Raw genomic sequence first — 18,658 nt, 5'->3', positions numbered from 1 at the left:
GACAACCTCGGAACCTGAATGATTTGGAGGCTGTCTGCAGGGAGGAGTGGGCCAACATCCCTGCCGAAATGTGCACAAACCTTGTCACCAACTATAAAAACCGTTTGACATCTGTGCTGGCCAATAATGGCTTTTCTACAAAATATTAACATGCTGTTTGTCCAGGGGGTCAAATACTTGTTTTTCCTCATCAGATGGTTATCAATTTTTATAAATTCATATGATGTGATTTTTTGGAATTTTCTTTGGGATTCTGTCTTTCACTGTTAGAATGTACATATGATTAAAATTGTAGATTGTTGCATTCTTTGTAAGTGGGCAAACCTGCAAAATCAGCAAGGGGTCAAATACTTATTTCCCCCACTGTATGTTGATTTCAGCATGTTACCTTTTGATAGCCATTTAGTTGGACATCTCTATTAAATGCCTGCGTTGCTAAGCTTGTCAACACTTGGTTGCCATGCTGTTCATCTTGATGTCAAATTGTTTGTTTTGTAATCACCTCTCCCAGATTCTCATTTTATATTGTTAACGGAGGCATGTCTGCCTGCATGTCCATCGCATTTGGCAATTACTAGGCCGGGTCAAAAAATTCCAGAGCCGTAATGGCTTCAACATGTGCATTTGGCTGCTGCAATGTCTACAGCGTTTTGTTTATGGCAAGATTGACACACTGTACGCTGCCTCAGGCAATGATCAGATTTGCAATGCACATTTAGTACCTGGTGTTACCTTATTAAACCATGTCTCCCTATCTCTTCACTCAAAATTACTGGACTTGCTTAGGAAATCATTTTAGACATCACTGTGGTGGGGTTTTCATTTAGATACACAGTTGCTTGAAAGTGTGGGTGGAATAGCAGAGGTTGAGAGACAGACAAGGACAAAACAAGCAGTTAAGCAGTGTCTGTCAGATGGACATAATTAATTCTATAATAAATTTGGATATCGTGCCAGCTGGGCTGATCATGTACCCTGTGCTTACAGCCACTTTGGATTAGGATGCTGGCACATGACATTTTGTTGCATATTACTGATTCAAATTTTTCCTATCCACAAACCTCTTGTAAAATAATGAAAACAATAAAAATGCTCACTGCAGAAGAAGGATAAAGGAAAATGAATACCCACACATACACCTGCAAGTACCCTAATGAGGCATTTTCTGTAGCAAGCATTGGCATAAGGTATAAAACAATGAGGCAAGCATCATAGACATCACATTTTTGTAATATAATGCCCAGTGAACCAACTGCTGCACTTCATTCTTTAAGAGGAATCAGAGCTGTGTCACAATACACAAATTTTGTTGTACTGTACAACATCCGAAAAATAATTGTCCATACTGATTTTTGTATGAATTAAACAAACGAGATATAATGTAGGGTTGAACAACTAATCTAAATTGTATCAAAATCGCAAAATGGCCTTTACAAATTGCAGTATGTGCATTATTTGTTATCGTAAATGTCAGTCAAAATTCCATTTTACGTTAAATAGCTACCTTACCTTTTAAGCAAAATAAACCACACAATGAATGAGCAGGTAAAGGAAGAAAGTAGAACACATGGCTACATACATACACACGCACACTGCGAATGGTATATACTATAACCTTTCAGTACTGCAATTGTCTCTAGTCATTAACAACTGTGTTGTATCCAATTTTCTCACCCCCTTTTCCCTGCAGGTGCGCAGTGCCAACTACGAAGCAGATCCTTTTGTACAGGAATTCCAGTTCAAGGTGCGAGACGAGATGGCCCACGTGACGGGGCGAGTGCTACCCGCCCCCATGCTGCAGTACGGCGGCAGGGTGAGCACAGAGCACTTTATGGTACCCTTCCTTTAAATCACGCCCATTCTCTGTTTGTCTGACACGCTCTCCCCTTCCTCAGTTGTTATTCCACTGTCTCTAAGGGGAACTAACTCACTCGCTTCGATTTGTACTTCATAGTGTCAGTCTGTATGGCTTATTTCGTTGTGGTTTAGTCTCAGTAATGAAAGATTTGATTCTACCTAAAAATAAATAAATAGATAAAGCAGATTGCTTTATAAATTTTGATGTGTTTTGAGAGAGAAAACAGGGCAGGAAACATTGTTGTCCATCTGCCACAACATTTGCCTAATTGTTAATTTTCTTTGGTGAAGTAAAGAAGAGGTTTCTGACAACTGGACAAAGAAGCAACTTATTGAGACTGAACCACAGTGTTCATTAACATCTGTCTGTTTATCTTCTCTGAGGAGACATGCCTTTACTATCGTACATTTCGGTGTGTTTTACTGGGAATTATGACACCTTTATGCACTGTATGTTGTGCGCAATACACACCAAATTGCATCTTATTACTATAGATTCCATCACACAATGCATCATGCTATCTTCACATGAAAACCCACTTGATAATGTTTGCTATTCGATTTAGAGCCTGACCGATTGCCCGATATGGGCCTATGACCGATATATCGGTATCTGCGTGCACCGATATCACATATAATGCAGAAAACAGTGCTTGGGGTGAGTCAAAAATAGTGTCATCACGTTTGTCCAGCAGCGCATGCTCCAAAGTTGCTAACTAGTTTGTGAAATACATATTGGAAATAAAAATTTGGGGGGAATATTTGTGTAGTTTTTATTTATATAGTACTGCACTGGCTTGACAGAGTAGAGAATACGTGGTTTAGTAGAGAGCAGTATTAGAATGTAATTAAGTAAATTTAGTCAAGGACTGTACTTTGCACGGTTTAAAGGTATCTGTACTTTACTTCCAAGGCATTTTCTGCTTCTTTATACTTCCACTCCTACAGTTCAAAGGGAAATACTGTACCTTTTACTCCACTGCAGTTATTATTTTGCAGCTGTAGTTACTAGTAGTAGTACAGTACTCCTGTTCTCTGTATCTATCTAATCTCTACATTTAAAAATGGCCATCTTAAAAATAAAATGTTAACATGTTAAGAATATTTAACCTAAATATTCTTTCAATAAAATTATTTGTTCAAGAAAGCAGACCTTGGAGTACCTCTGCATAGTCACAATCCACACAGATAAGGTCTATTTTAATTTTCAAAAATTCAATATATCTGCCGCCATATTGGTAATCAGTGAATCTTTCCCCTCTAAAATCAGTATTGGTCTCAAAAAATCTCATCATAACGGTCAGACTCTAATTCAGTTTGAAAGTTAAATGTTTCTCTGGTGCAAGTGCTTATTTCTTTGACTGACAAGTCTGATTTTCTGTAAACAATTGTTTATACATTTTGGTATGGATGAAGAGTGTGTATGGGTTCTGTGCGTTTTTAGAAAGTGTGTGTTTGTATCTGTATGCGAGTGTGTGCACACTTGTGTTTCTGCCAATTCAAATGTGAGTCTGTATGAACAGTATGAATGTGAATGTTTGCCCACATAATCGTGAGTACATGTGGTGAGACTGCAATGTTGTTTCAGAACCGCACTGTAGCCACACCCAGCCATGGGGTGTGGGACATGAGGGGGAAGCAGTTCCACACCGGGGTGGAGATCAAGATGTGGGCCATTGCCTGCTTTGCCACACAGAGGCAGTGTCGGGAAGAAATCCTAAAGTATGATTATTTACATGTGTTTGTTTTCCTGAAAAAATGTTTTTAATTCCTATTCTGGGATTCTGTCATCATTTTGCCTGCAGTGATGATGCTCATTAAAGTTTTTTATTTGCATATATGTGTATCTATAAATTGTAATCTGGCATGAATTAATAAATTCTGTTTCCAGTGATTACTAAAAGAAGCATAATATCTCTTATATCAGCAATTTGTAGATGGCCATGGTGTTTCTCCATCGAGCCAGACCATTTTATAATATTTTATACCTGTACTTTACCAGTTAATACCAGGGGAACAGTGCACATTTATGATCACCATAACTGTGTCAGAGGTAGATAAAAAAATAGTTTTCATCTGTAGTCCCTGGTCAGATATTAAAAGTGTCCACTAAAAATTGCAAACTGCTTTATGCTTTGCATTGCAGAGATGTCAAAAAGAAAAGTTCTATAACCTGCATGGGCAAATAAAATGATACACTTGGCACTGTAGGACAATAAAAACATGGTTAAACATATTCACTTAACATTTTAAACCATTAGTTAAGCCAACAGCTTAATGTCAAACATCATACCATCTGCTGTTACACAAGGAACAATATTTTTTATGTTATGCGTCATTAGTGCAGGTGTCTGTGCTTTGATTGTAGTTGACGTCACCATTATAATTACTCTTCATTCATCCCTCCTACTTTTTCCTCGTGTAGGGGTTTCACAGACCAGTTGCGTAAAATCTCTAAGGATGCTGGGATGCCCATACAGGGCCAGCCATGCTTCTGTAAATATGCCCAGGGAGCGGACAGCGTGGAGCCCATGTTCAGACACCTAAAGAACACCTACGCTGGACTGCAACTCATCATCGTCATTTTGCCGGGAAAGACTCCTGTCTATGGTTAGAAAACTACTTAAAAATAAAATAAACATTAGGATAAAGTCCAGAGATGATGCCTGTGGTAAAAGCTTTGTGGAAATACTAATGCTATTCTGGGACTGAGGGCTGGTGTTGTATTGTGCTGTATTCAGAAAAGAACCCTGTTAAGGAGAGTGTACTTTGAGTGTAATTAGAAAATATTATTTCCATTGATTTATATATTTTGTTATCATTGTCGCTTGTGTGTATGTGCTGCTTTTATAAGGATGACATATTTTAAGATTTTGTAAACTTTTCTTGATGCTCTATATTTCACCCATAGCGGAGGTAAAGCGTGTGGGAGACACCCTTTTGGGCATGGCCACGCAGTGTGTTCAGGTGAAGAACGTGGTGAAGACGTCACCTCAGACGCTTTCCAACCTCTGTCTCAAGATCAATGTGAAGTTGGGAGGCATCAACAACATCCTGGTACCTCACCAACGGTCAGTCATGCTCTCCTTCTCCTCATATATGACAGTGCGATACTGAAGTGATGCTGATTTTAAATGGCTTCTTGTAGCTTGGACTGTTCAACTATTGTAACTACTGTTTTACATAGGGCTGGGCGATATAGCCATAAATGTTATCACGACAAAAACATTTCATATCATTTGATATCGATAATTATCAAGATATGTGTCAAATCATTATTTCTTTCAAGTTTAAAGGCAGATTTTTGCTCCTGAGTGGAAATTGTAGAGACCAAATGGTTAATTATGTGGTTAAACTTTTCTTTATGGTCAGAATGTGACAAACACTTGATGCCAAACAGTGGATCACTTCACAAATTTGAGGTAGAACATTCAAAACTATTATCTTTTTCAACAAATATGATTAGTGAATCTTTTTTCAGGCTTCTTTTTTCAACAAAATAAATATTTTAATAGGAAAAACTAAGTGCTAATTTGTTTGTGATTCAAAGAAATTACAGCAAATATTTATTAATGATATATTGAACATTTGTTATATTGTTATTGAGGAAAATTATATTGTGATAATTATCATTATTGTTTCATTGCCCAGCCCTAGTTTTACATTTTTTATTTATTTTTTTCCAAAATTGAACTATTTGTCACACGTGCACACATTTGTACAGATGTAAAAACAAAACAACCCACCCCCCCCACACACACACACATGCCACAGTAATAAACATTGTACCATGGGAGGTCTATAAATTGTCAATATAACTCAATGTAATGAATGTCTTTGTCTGTCTTATGTCTCTCAATCAATAGACCATCAGTGTTTCAGCAGCCAGTTATTTTCTTGGGAGCAGATGTTACACACCCACCTGCTGGAGATGGGAAGAAGCCTTCAATTGCAGCTGTGAGTTTGTTCAACACTCACTCATTCATGTTCCACCTGATCTACTGGGTGAATTTATTAACTTATCACCCCCTCCTCCCCATCCGCTCATGCTCCTTCTGCTCCTCCCTTCTCACTTCCAGGTGGTAGGCAGTATGGACGCCCACCCCAGCAGGTACTGTGCCACTGTGCGGGTCCAGAGGCCCAGGCAAGAGGTTATCCAGGACCTGGCCTCCATGGTGCGGGAATTGCTCATTCAGTTCTACAAGTCAACCCGCTACAAGCCAACCAGGATCATTTTCTACAGGGATGGAGTTTCAGAAGGCCAGTTCAGACAGGTCAGCTCCCACAAAAAGATTGGTTGGAATTTCTGTTTTATAGGTCTTGATGTAGATGTGTTAGATAGAGACAGAACTTTGTGTAGTTTTTGGCTACAGTTTTTGGTGTTTGACCGGACTGATGGTTCCCTTCAAAATATTCCCAAATATTTTCACAATGGAGGACAACAAGTTTTCTTGTATTTGAACTAAGAAGTTAATATGATTGGTTGCACAGAGGGCTTGTAAAGAAACATAGGTAAACATCCATATCATCCATATATGTGAAGACACCATGAAACTATATACTATAATACAGGGGTAGTTTTTGCAAACATTTGAAGCTATTCTTAAACCTTCTCCTTTCTCAGGTGCTGTATTATGAGCTGCTGGCCATTCGTGAGGCCTGTATAAGCCTGGAGAAGGAGTACCAGCCAGGCATCACCTACATTGTTGTGCAAAAACGCCACCATACACGCCTCTTCTGTGCTGACCGCAACGAGAGAGTGAGTCCCCACCATTTAAACACAGCACAAGCACAGACACACTCTTTGAGTATGACACAGCGATGGTACTATTAGTCAGTACAGTGTGTTATGTGTCCATATTCTTTATTATGCTCTGTGCCAGCACATTAAGTACTCAAAATAGGTCTCCTTAATTACCTTTTGTTGTCAGTTGGACTGTTCACCCTCCTAACCCCTGTAATTACCTTTGATTATAGCATTAGGGCCCAATGCAACCCCAGAGCTCTGGAGTGGCACTCAAGGCCCCAGAAGTAAGACTCCGCTAGTAACAACATAATTTTCAGTGCAGGCACTCCCATACAGAGCATTAGGCCCTCTAGAGCATTAGGCTTATAATTGGTTGATTGGGAAGCACTTCATAAACCTTTGGCTGGGTTGGCCCATCAACTCCTTTTTTCAATTATTAGAATTTTTACTTCCTGACATTATAGGTTTGTTTAAAAACTGTTTTCTGCTGTTCTTTTCCTGCATCTTCCATTTGCTTTTCCAATTGTTTTTGTTTTCATGGTGAAATGTGGGGAAAAAGTCAAAAGGCATTAGTAGGGACTAACCAACCTTAACTTTGCTTTCGTCAGGTTGGACGTAGTGGAAACATTCCTGCTGGTACTACCGTGGATACGGACATCACGCATCCCTACGAGTTTGACTTTTACCTCTGCAGTCACGCTGGAATACAGGTCAGACCAACCTCTTGTCTTCTCTGCCCAGCCTGCTGCCTTTTTCTGTAGTATTTCATCACACTTTCTTCAGTTGAAATCTTAAAGTCTGAAGATTGTGTGCTTTTACAGAGTGATGCATTGTTGCAAATACATAGTAAGCAGGTTTCAGAAGTACAATGGCCACAAGAGAAAAGAAGGAAATACTGTTTTTCATTTGTCTTGCCCCTAAGAAAAATATGTCTGTAAACAAAATCTGGCTGTTTCTCATTCCGGACATCATATTTAGGTGTCTTAAAAATACTTTTCTTTTTTTTCAAAATTTTTATTTATTTATTTATTTAATAGCTGAAAACGTTTCTAGATCATGGGAAGATATGATGCAATTTTATCCAACTGTTATCGTGAGCATTCTCACTTTTGCAATAACTGTGTGGAATGGCAGCACCATAGCATGATACAGTAAATGGCTGGACAAAGTAAAAAATAATATGCCAGGAGCTATCATCCTTTGTACATCATTAGGCTACAGAAAAAGGGACACAAGACTCTTTCCTGTCTTCTATCTATCCATTTTTTTTCACTTCTGCCCTTCTTTTTAAGGACTGAAAACTATTAGAACTAGGGCAGCGAGGTTGTTCAACAGCACTTATTCAGAGGCTGTTTGCTTCTTTTTACTCCTAAATCACCAATGTATTTTTGTTATTCTTGTCAATAAGACATACATACAGACATATACATCATAGTTGGTTGTGGCGCTAATTATTTATTTATGCGAGGGTTTGATTAGTTGACTGTGGTTATTTTATGCTGTTTCTGAATCTGAAAATAGACCAAACGTGTCATTATAATTCCCTTCTCCCAGGGCACCAGTCGGCCCTCCCACTACCATGTACTGTGGGATGACAATTGTTTTACCGCTGATGAGTTCCAGCTGCTCACTTACCAGTTGTGCCACACCTACGTGCGCTGTACCCGCTCAGTCTCCATCCCTGCGCCAGCCTACTACGCACACCTGGTGGCCTTCCGTGCTCGCTACCATCTGGTGGACAAAGAACATGACAGGTGATGAAGGGTGATAGTTTGGAGAGTAAACAAGAGGTTCTCCTTTTTTGACTGGATGTAAATGTCCAGACCTCTGAATTGTGATTTTTATAGATAAGTGTTTTGATAGCAGTTGTCTTGTTTTGCTTGAAAAATGTGCCCAATTGTCCTGCATGCATGCCAGTATTGTTTGTCATCCATCATAACGGGTCCTCTGCTCCTCACTCTGCAGCGCTGAGGGCAGTCATGTGTCTGGTCAGAGTAACGGTCGGGACCCCCAGGCGCTGGCCAAAGCTGTTCAGATTCACCACGACACCCTGAGGACCATGTACTTCGCCTGAGCTACAACAACCCTCCCTAACCATTGCCACTCTTAACACATACAGAAGCATACACAGACAGTCAAAGGAGTCCTCATATGTGCAAGTCCCGCCCCCAATATGCCTAGTCAATCCGGACCTGACACTGTGCAGAGGAAAGAGGGGAGGAGGCACCCCACACTGGACTGAGGATGCAAACGCTGCTTTAAAAACAAACAAGAGAGAAACTCAGCACTATTATGCAATATTAAACCAGCCAACTAGTATATTTTCACCCTTATCGGGCCCTCTTTATATTGTCCCCATCCCCCACCCCCACCCCGGATTTCTTCTTCCCTGTTTGTCATCTTTACTTGTGGCCTAGTGGGTGTTTTTCTAGTTTGTTTTTACTTTGCTTTACCCTTTGGCACAATCGTTGTTTATAGTCTACTAATCTGCTCCTTTGCCATCTACAGTACCTCAAGTCCGTATGAGCAGCAGCACTTTTACATTCTGTCAGTTTTACTGTAGTTTGTTGTTGATTCTCTCCAGTGTTCAAAATGAGGGAGTAGAGATAGAAGGATCTGATGCTGGAGTTGATAAGTGGTGTTTGATTTATTTTAGAATATAGTCATTTCATTTGACCGGAGGTCTTCCCAGCTGTCACTTTTTTTTCCTTGTTCCTCTTGTTTCCTGGGTTCTGTCACTTTTCACTCGTGTGTGAAACCACCAGTTACTTGTATGGAGCAACATGTTCTTTTGAGCACACTGCCACCTGATGGCGACGAGGTATAAATGCCCCCTTACAAGGTTTTAGATAGTTTCCATTTATCTTTTGCAGTCACCTGTCACATTTAAACGGGCAGTTTATATTGGTTCATATATCCGTTGCTCAATTGCAGCCGTCTATGAATTTCATTTTAAGTTTAACACTTATTTAATTCTGGTTTTTGTTTTTCTTCTACATTATGTGAACCATTTTATGATTCTGACAGTTTTTTAATCATTTAAATCATGTAGTCGTCATGCATTCATTTCCCTCAGTGCTTTATCTCACATTTCCCTCTCTTGACTTGGTGGGTAAATAGAGAACACGTCGATGGTTTCCTCTAGTGCAATAATCAGTTAAAATGAAGGGAAGAAGATTTTAGGGGACTTAAAACGACTCAAAAGAACAGTTACACATTTCATTTGAAAGTGAATGTCCCCAAAAAGACAAATGTTTGCCACTTGGTAGGCACTTTCATGTATTGCTCCTCTGTGAGACGATTGTTCAGCAAACTTTTACGAGTTTGCCCTTGCTGTCGGGCAAAAATGGTGCAACTGCAGTTTTGGCGATTTAGACGTTTTTACTTGAATTGAAGGATGTTATGCGCCTCTGTGGTTTGAGAATACTTCATCATCAGTGGGCATCATTTCATAATCCCTGATCATCAGTTTGCTAATGAGGCTGATTTTCTCAATTCGTAAGAATAACGAAGCTTTTCACCTGACCGCAGAAAAGTGGAGTGTAAAGGCCATAAAGAGGTAGTATTCAAGTGCCTGGTTGAAGTTATGTGTTGAATGGTCAAACGCTGCATAACTCATTATAGAGATCCTATTTCAGTGGGTCAAATAATAAAAAAGCATATTCCGACAAACGGACAGCACAAGATGGTTTAAAGCAAGAAAGTTTCACCCGATGCCTCTTATTCTTCTCAACAATGTCTACTGACTTTTCTATACATCTCCTTCAAATCATCCTAAGATCAATATATTTATTGTGTTGGCCTATACAGCAGTGTTAGCGGTTGACTTTGCTTCTGAGCAGCGTTCAAGCAAAGCAGGCTGAGTCGTTTATTTAGCTTAATCTTCACCAGACACGGATCTAGCTGCTACATTGTGTTTGTACCTAAAAGGCTGGGTTCATGGGCATGGAGTCACCCATGTTATAAACAAATTCTTTCAATGAATTGTTTCTTTCAGTGGAAATCCTAAGTCCAGGACTAGGTTTAATTCCTGTCCATGTAACCGGCCCAAAGTTGCGACTGGCTTCAGAACAATTCTAAGGAGTTAAGATGGTGACCAATATTTGCAGCAAAAGTACAGCTGATATCTTATGTAAGGTGTATCTGGATTAGAGTCACCACTTAGCTCCGTGCCACTGATGAACTGAAGCTTGTCCGGGGGGGGGGGGGGGTATTTTTAAAAGTTATCTGCACTAAAAGAAGCTGTGTTTCGTGAGTGAACACAGGCGTGGTGCTACTATGTGTGAATTAGAATCAGAAGCTGAATCTCTGTATGAGACTTTAGATGAGCAGGTTGGTAGGGTAGGAGGAAAAAAAACATATAGAGTAAACCTCACTCACTTAAGGACAGGAGAAGGTCCCACTGAGGTTGCTGGTGTGGGGAGCTCTAGATTTAGGATGTCACTTTGTAGTTGATCAGCATTGAGACGGTACGATGGCAGACGTTCCTTTGGACAGTGAGGTATAATGTAGGGTCCTGCCTCCACTGTTGCGTTTAACTGCCCTTCATAGCCTAGCTTTCCAGTGTGGAAGCCAGTGGGTTTGAGCCTTCATGATTTCACTAGTGTCTGAAAGCCTTTTTAAAAGCCAGAACGAAAGTATATTTGTACATTTTAAATTATGTAATGCACACCACTTATTTTTTCTAACAGAAATAACATGTATTCTAAATATTAATCTTAGTAATAAATGTATCATAATAAGTAATGGTTTAAAAAGATAAAATAACAAAGTTTTATTATTGCAATAGACTGTTGACTTGTTCCTGTGTCACTATAACGTATAGTGTATGTGTGAACAGTGGTGGGGTTGTTGAACTAGTGACGTGTGTTTGGACTGTCATACTGTTATTGATTGGGATGTGGACTTAAACCGCCTATTGCTTTGATGTTTGGGGGGAAAAAAACGCTGCAAGATGTTGAATGCTTATTTCTGTCCCTTTTTTTGTTTTTATAGATGTCTGTACAGTCTGAGGTTTACCGTAGAGGAGAGAATCTTGAGAAAGAGAAAATATTTCATACTGTACTCTGAAAGGCTTTCTATTAAGACATAACATCACTATTCTGATGACAAACGGTAAAATAGAAGAAGAGTCAGTTGTTGTTGTATTGGGCAGTTTCTGCTCTTAAATGTTCTCTGGTTTTCTTCAAGTGGTGCTGATGCCTCATGTGTGATCAAACAGTATCCTAACAAGGGGTAGTAGTTCTCCAATCCTTTGTGTTTAAAGTCCCGGATTTATGTTGAATACAACCTCTGTTGCTTTCCTCAGACTCCTCTCCTCCTTACTTGAGCACCTTCATCTGCTCACAAATACAAAGAGTTAGCGTCCCGGTAAATCTGCGGTGTGACAAAGCCTCTAATCTTATTGTTGCCCTCTTTCCCCTTTGCTCCTGAACATTTACTCCTCTGTGCCAGAGGACTACATTCCACAGCCGTACAGTCCCATCCGATCCCCCTGGGAGGCATACGAATGACTAGAGCTGAAGGATAATAGTGAGGTCCAGTCAGTGAGATATAGTGTGGTGTTATTCAAGTATGTGTGATTTGGAAGGAATCGAAGCTGAGCAATTATCTTTATGCGGCAGGGTATGTTGGAAGTTGAACAAGTCTGGAGGTTGATTGCAAGACTTAGAATCCATTAATAACTCACTATATCTGCTGTCTGTAATGGATGCTCAGTTTGTGTATAAGTACACTCTTGAGGGCAGTTGAACACATGTTTACATAGCAGATGTGTTTGCCTTGCTTACAACTGAAATGTCATCAGCTCCGCTTTGCAAATATTAGCTAGTAGAGAAGTGACCTGAGTGACAGTGTAACATGAGCAAGACCATTTGGGGCCCGTGGAAGTGAACGCCTGAAGGGATACGTGATTAAGACATTATTTATTTGGTCAGTTTTTCCTCAACGGACAATTGTGTTACACCACAGGGGAATAGATTTGTTTGTCCTTCCAGTTCTATTAAAATGACTTAACTGAAATAAAAGGGTACATGCAGCTCACAGCCTGCAGCTCAGTGATTCCGAACAATACAACAAAACAGACGAGTCTTTTTGTGGAAGAACAAACTTCTTACCCACAAACTCTGTCTGGTGAAGAAAAGTAACGAAATGAATTTATAAAAATGTCAGTCTCCCTTTTTTAAATGGAAGTAAATGTGTATTCCATTTTAAGTAATCGATCAATTTCCCTGATTTTGGTTGCTCTCTATTTGAAGTGGAAGGTAGCAACGGAGTGAGAAAAGTCCACAGAAAGTGCCTTTCCTTTTGATGGTGCTTTAAATTGAAAGATAAAATGTAAAAATCAAAACAAGTAGAATCTCCTTTTCAAGAACACATTGCAAGGCAGGAAGTGGCTGCATTTACACACACACACTCACTGTACACATTTGATTTTTAGTTTCATGTATTTAGATATTAGACCTACATAGAAATAGGATATATGCCAAGTATATGGTTGTGGTTGAGCTTTCGCTTCCTAGTGCATTTACTGTCTTGGACCAATGGTGTCGTTGGTACAGTGGAATGTGCGTTTGGGTGGGGTGGGGTTGTTGGGGGTCTTAGCTGACACTGTGTGATGTGACACAGCCCAGTCCACGAATGACAAACATAGCACAGCACTTTAGAGACTGCCACTCTCACTCAGACACATAGCCAAGAGGTTTTCGATCTGTCCCTCCAGTCCCCTTCTTCCTCCTGAACAGGAGAAGGAGAGGATCCAAACCTCAGTGTAAACGAGGAGTCGAAGGGATGTGTGTTACCAAACAAAGCAGTCGGTCGTTAAGTGTGCCTCATGCTCTCGTGACTTTGTTGGTGGCTCTGTTGAGTCAGCCTGCTCTCAGGTGGTGGTTTTCCTTCTGGAACTGCCACTCGACACTTTGTTACAGCTAGGGCTGGGTGTCAGAACATGATATCAATACCTCCCCAGATTTTGGCATTAACATTTTAAGGCATCCCAAACTGTTTTTACAATAGCAGATTCTTGCACTAAGGAGTCAGTGTTTTCTTCTTGAAGGGCATTTTAAGTAAATCAACAAAACATTACATTTAGCTGACACTTTTATCCAAAGCGACTTACAATTGCTATACATGTCAGAGGTCGCACGCCTCTGGAGCAACTAGGGGTTAAGTGTCTTGCTCAGGGACACAATGGTGGATGAGTCACAGTGGGGGATTGAACCCCGGTCTCTCACACCAAAGGCATGTGTCTTATCCATTGTGCCATTGCCACCCCAAAGTCAGATCTAAAACTTCTTGAAAATGCAGGAAGACAAAGCATGAATGAAAATATTTTAGTCTTTTGCACAGTGAAGGATGCTTTCATTCAAGTGTCATTTCACAACAGGTATAGAGATGAAATTCACAAGAACCCATATCAGTATTGAAATTGTTCTCATGATGCCCAGCCCTAGTAGCAGCCCATGGCGCTCTTTCCTCTTAGTGCAATGTGTCATGTCCCTGATGGAGGGAATTTGTGCCCAGCAGTATCCTTGTCTTGAGCCTTTATAGGGTGCCGATTGACAACCAAGGGCGGTCTGTAGTTCTGTGGGTACCTTTTCAGTCCAGGGGGTGAAATCTTTCTATTTCAAGAGATCTCTAAAAACACTGCACCTCACTTACCTTGGTATGCTGCATATGTTATACTACATGAAAGAAAGAAAGAAAACTGCAAATTGCTTTTATTATGACATATAATGCTTGAGTAATGCCTGATTGCGATATTCTTATACAGTAACTATTTTAGAGTCAATAAGTATAACTGTAAAAAAAATATTCTCTGTTTTGTCTTAACATTTATCCAATTTTGAAAAATTGCTCTTGAGCCGACTTTTGTTTTGTTGTCCTATTTAAATGTGTCGTTCTTTAAATTTATATATGAAATATATATATGCGGAATATTTTATGGTGTATTTATTGAGAGTGTGCGTTCAAGCGGCTGGAGTCTCCGCATCATATTGCAGCATGGTGGGGGCGGAGCCAGGAGCATGAGGCCTCTAGCCCCTCCCCCTCCATGTTGACGCCTTATTCTCCTAGACATGCAAGCACAACAATATGGAGGGGGGTGCGCGGTAGAGGAAGGGGGATGAGGTGGATTTGACCTGAAGATACAGAGTTGTATATCAGGTTGTGGTTGATATTTACACGTCAACTGTCCCTTCTCATTTTCTTAATACTCATATTTACCTCCACTCTTCTTTTACCACCTGAGAAGGCCGAATGCCAACCCCCACATGTTGCAGCTCATCTCTGACGAAGGGAACCATTTCTGAACCACACTGACTTGAGAGTCGAATAGCTGACTTTTATTCATCCCAAGCTGCTAATTGGTACGTTAGCCATGTAAATTTCCCAAGCCGGTAAAGGGCAGGTGGGAGAGCGTAAAATCAAAAAGCGCCGTGGGAAAGCAAGGAAAGATGTCGTATTAACAGAACTCTTTGATCATGGTGAAATTTTGGCGTAGGCGTTGCTTCATTTCTCTTAAATTGTCTTCTTGTGCCAGAACATTTTACAGCAGGAACAGGTCTCATTCCACAAGAAAAGACATGCCTCAGCCTTAAGTGCGTTCTTATATAATGGTCAGACTTTTAGGTGACTTTGCCATGCCTGTGTCGGGTGGCCTACCAAGAAAACAAGCCTACATACTTGATCTGCCCTGATTTCCCAACCGGCATCCTCATCTCTTCTCATTTCTCATATAAACCACTAACATTGCTACCAAACTTAGTGAACTCTGATTTACCAACAAGTGTAAGCGTTCAAAAATTGCTCTGTCCCGCTTGTACTGATGTCGGAACAGAAGCCAGGTCTCTGTGTCGAACGACATTTGGAATCAGTTCTTGGTGTTTGTTTTCACCAGATGAGCAGTGCTTACTGCCTCAGGACAATTCAGATATCATCATATAAATTCCTAATGACATGAAAACATATGATTATTTGACTTTTATACACTTCCTTGTGTTTGTGTAAACTTTCTGGTTGTCATTGATGTCAAATCCAAAGAACAGTATTTTCAGATACAGTTTGACCCTGGGCCTGACAGAAACTAGGAGGTTCCTCAGAGTGCTGGATTACAGAGAACTGTGCCTGTATAATGAACCAAGGATGAATTGTGTTGTGATGAATTGCTGTTCTTTTCTTATTTTCTGTTTTTATGGTGGTTGTCCCTCACCCCACCGGAGGATCAGCGACATGGAGCTTTTGAGTATTATCCATCACGTTCCAAACTTTATAAGCCATCTGTCCTTATTTTAATAATTTCAGTTGAATACATGTTTCCTGTGATGTTTACTTCCATGGCTATCAGATGTTTAACCTGTTTTCATCCCATTTGCATTCCAATAATGACTGAACCAAATATTGCAATAGAGATTAGGCTCCAGATGCCGTTTTTCCCTTGTATACACATAGTGGTTTTGAAGACAGATCTTTGACAGTGGCCATGGATTTAAAAAAAAAAATCTGTGTTCACTGATTGTTCTGATTGTCATGATTTTGTCAATGTAGCATCACCCTCTTGTCAGTTTTGATTCAAACTAACTAGATCTTGGGCTCTGATACCTCTGAGTGAGGCACCAGCAAACGGATGTACACATTGAACAGTGAACTGTCACCACCAGATGATACATGTCTAAGCCTCTCTGAATGTTGCAAAGGCTCTGTTGTAACAACAGCTCTATTCCTTTCAGTTTTAAATGTCTTTCTTATGTTACTCTCTCTTATAGGTTGTTGGCCTTTTAGTGTTGCTTTGCTTCAGTTTGAAGTGTATCTTTGACTAATACTTGCAATAAAATGCTTTGCTTTACCTTGGTTGTCTTGATAGTGTTGGAAATATAAATAAAAGTTGTTTTGTATGTATAGCCCATAAAGTGAAACTATAGGAAATGTTTCAGGTTATGAGAATTAGCTGAAAGTAACCAAATATTTAGGAATACACTCAAAAAATATTAATCATACTGTGTACTGCTCATGTTTTGTATAGTTCAGTCATAGTTCTATGAATATAGTCTGAGACCTGGCTCTTGCTTTTCCTGGTGTTTGTCTTCACGTTCACATCCAGCGAAATTTACTTAAAGTGAAGATCTGGACTAAGATCTTATTTCAATTAAACATCATTCTTTAAACCCGCACTACAGCAGGTCTGTGAGGCTGCACTTTGCTTTGAGCTAAATGCTAACATCAGCATGCTAACATGCTCACTGTGCTAATGAATGAACATGCTGATGTTTCTCAGGTATACGTTATCTTAATTTCATACCACATACTAATTATACAAAGTATGTACAACATACCAATTGACAGTGATAATGTTGACCATGTTCATAATCTTTATCACGTTAGCATGCAAATATTTGCTACTTAGTAATAAACATAATGTACATCTGATGGTAATGCCATTTGTTTTGCAGTTATTTGGTCATAAACTAAAGTCATATTGACCTTATTGGTGGCACTATAAGGAACGTCAGGATCACTAACTTCATTAGGATTTCTCATCAGTGGACCAGCAATGTCTATAAAATAAAAAAATGAAGATTCTTTGACACAGTCCCTTTCAACACAAATCTTAACAAAAGGAAAGCGAAACAAGTTATTACTGACTGTTATGGGCGTTTCATTAGAGGAGGTTTCACTACGCACGCACACACAGCATTCAAGTGAAGATGGAGAGGATCACATCCAAACAGGCGACCACTGTCAGCAACTGCTAAATTGTTGGGGGGTATGGTAAACTTACACAGGTGTTTTCACTTATTTTGCCTCCTCCTCTTCGAATGTGCTGATGTGTAAAAACTGTCATTGATCAACATGTTCTTCCCTTTGTGGTACCTGAGCAGGACAAGTTGTACCTATTTTTCTTGTTGGTACATGAAATTGGATTTCACATAATTCCCCGTAAGTCTGAGGTTTAATTAGCTACAATAACCGAGACCACCTGTTTGGGCTTGTGGGGCAAGATGCTATGCAGATTCTGAAATTCACACTTAGAGGAAGAATTTTTTTATTTGAAAGTCCCAGTTTGGTCAGTGTCTGTTTACATTACATTTTTTTAGGTTATATACCAAGTGCTCAAAATAAGCAAATTGTATAGTATTTTTGAAGTGTGGAATTGTTGTGAGTGCTGTATCCATAGCCACTCTTGTATCAGTATAGTTTACTAATTAACTCAATTGAAGCAGCATTAAACCTGTTTTTTGTTGGGGTTTTTTGTGTCAAACCGTCACTTCACTATAATGCAAATATGTAAATAGTGATGAAATACTTTCATCAGTGGGCCATAGGCTCAATCACCATAGTGTTACCTCATTTGGCAATAGATAATAAGTTAATAACAGCAATTTATTTAAATGAAAATCTTCAAGATTGACACTTTAAGTTACGGATTGTAATGCTCTTTAGCACTGAGGGGAACTGCAGAATCCAGTGTCAGTTCTGTGTGGATTCATCACTACAAGAGACCCCGTTCACATTATTCACACAAATGTTTCCCATTATTAATATAAAGATGTTGATCAGAATATCACTGTTAGATGTTAAGCGATTTTGTATATCATGTGAAATGCCAGTAAATATTTGGTTCTGGCTGGTACATTTGTCAGCCCTCACAGCCACTTTGGCAGACTTTGACAACTTGTTCAAACATTTTATCGTATAAAAGAGCATAAGATAAATGGGTAAATCAGGCTGGAATATATCAACCACTGTCACCAAAGGATGAGGAAAATCTTTACTTTTTATTCTGTGTTTCTTAAATAATGACTGAGGTTTGAATTAATTCGCAGAACCCTTTAAAAGTCTGTCAGTCAGTGTATGAGGGATCTGTCATGTCCTTTGCCACATTACATAATTTTACAAAGTCAACTATTGATGCAACAGCAATTCAGGCAGGCAACACTTTATCATAATTACCAAAGTAGCCAAATGAATGGTTCTAATTAAAATAAATTACATCTGCAAGTATGTGTCAGCTTTAATACAGCACTGAATCACCATTTTTATGAATAAGTTTACAAGGCA

General features: G+C 39.5%; 1 protein-coding gene across 2 annotated transcripts in view; it reads left to right on the top strand.

Annotated features, from left to right (window-relative positions):
* Positions 1 to 16,445, top strand: part of LOC123967928 (protein argonaute-3) — a 40,958-nt gene extending 24,513 nt beyond the window's left edge. Inside the window, exons 10-19 of one of the 2 annotated variants that reach the window (XM_046044299.1) lie at positions 1,691 to 1,813; positions 3,446 to 3,579; positions 4,283 to 4,467; positions 4,769 to 4,928; positions 5,724 to 5,814; positions 5,937 to 6,131; positions 6,482 to 6,616; positions 7,213 to 7,314; positions 8,159 to 8,358; positions 8,570 to 16,445. In XM_046044299.1, coding sequence (XP_045900255.1) covers positions 1,691 to 1,813; positions 3,446 to 3,579; positions 4,283 to 4,467; positions 4,769 to 4,928; positions 5,724 to 5,814; positions 5,937 to 6,131; positions 6,482 to 6,616; positions 7,213 to 7,314; positions 8,159 to 8,358; positions 8,570 to 8,678 — 1,434 coding nt within the window. In that variant the 3' untranslated portion in view covers positions 8,679 to 16,445. Of the gene's footprint in view, positions 1 to 1,690; positions 1,835 to 3,445; positions 3,580 to 4,282; positions 4,468 to 4,768; positions 4,929 to 5,723; positions 5,815 to 5,936; positions 6,132 to 6,481; positions 6,617 to 7,212; positions 7,315 to 8,158; positions 8,359 to 8,569 lie in introns of both variants that reach the window. The other variant, XM_046044298.1, reaches the window with a different exon arrangement.
* The last annotated feature ends 2,213 nt before the right edge of the window (positions 16,446 to 18,658 follow it).

Source organism: Micropterus dolomieu, linkage group LG03, assembly GCF_021292245.1.
Source record: "Micropterus dolomieu isolate WLL.071019.BEF.003 ecotype Adirondacks linkage group LG03, ASM2129224v1, whole genome shotgun sequence".
Taxonomy (NCBI): Eukaryota; Metazoa; Chordata; class Actinopteri; order Centrarchiformes; family Centrarchidae; genus Micropterus; species Micropterus dolomieu.
This window is presented reverse-complemented; position numbering and strand designations above follow the sequence as displayed.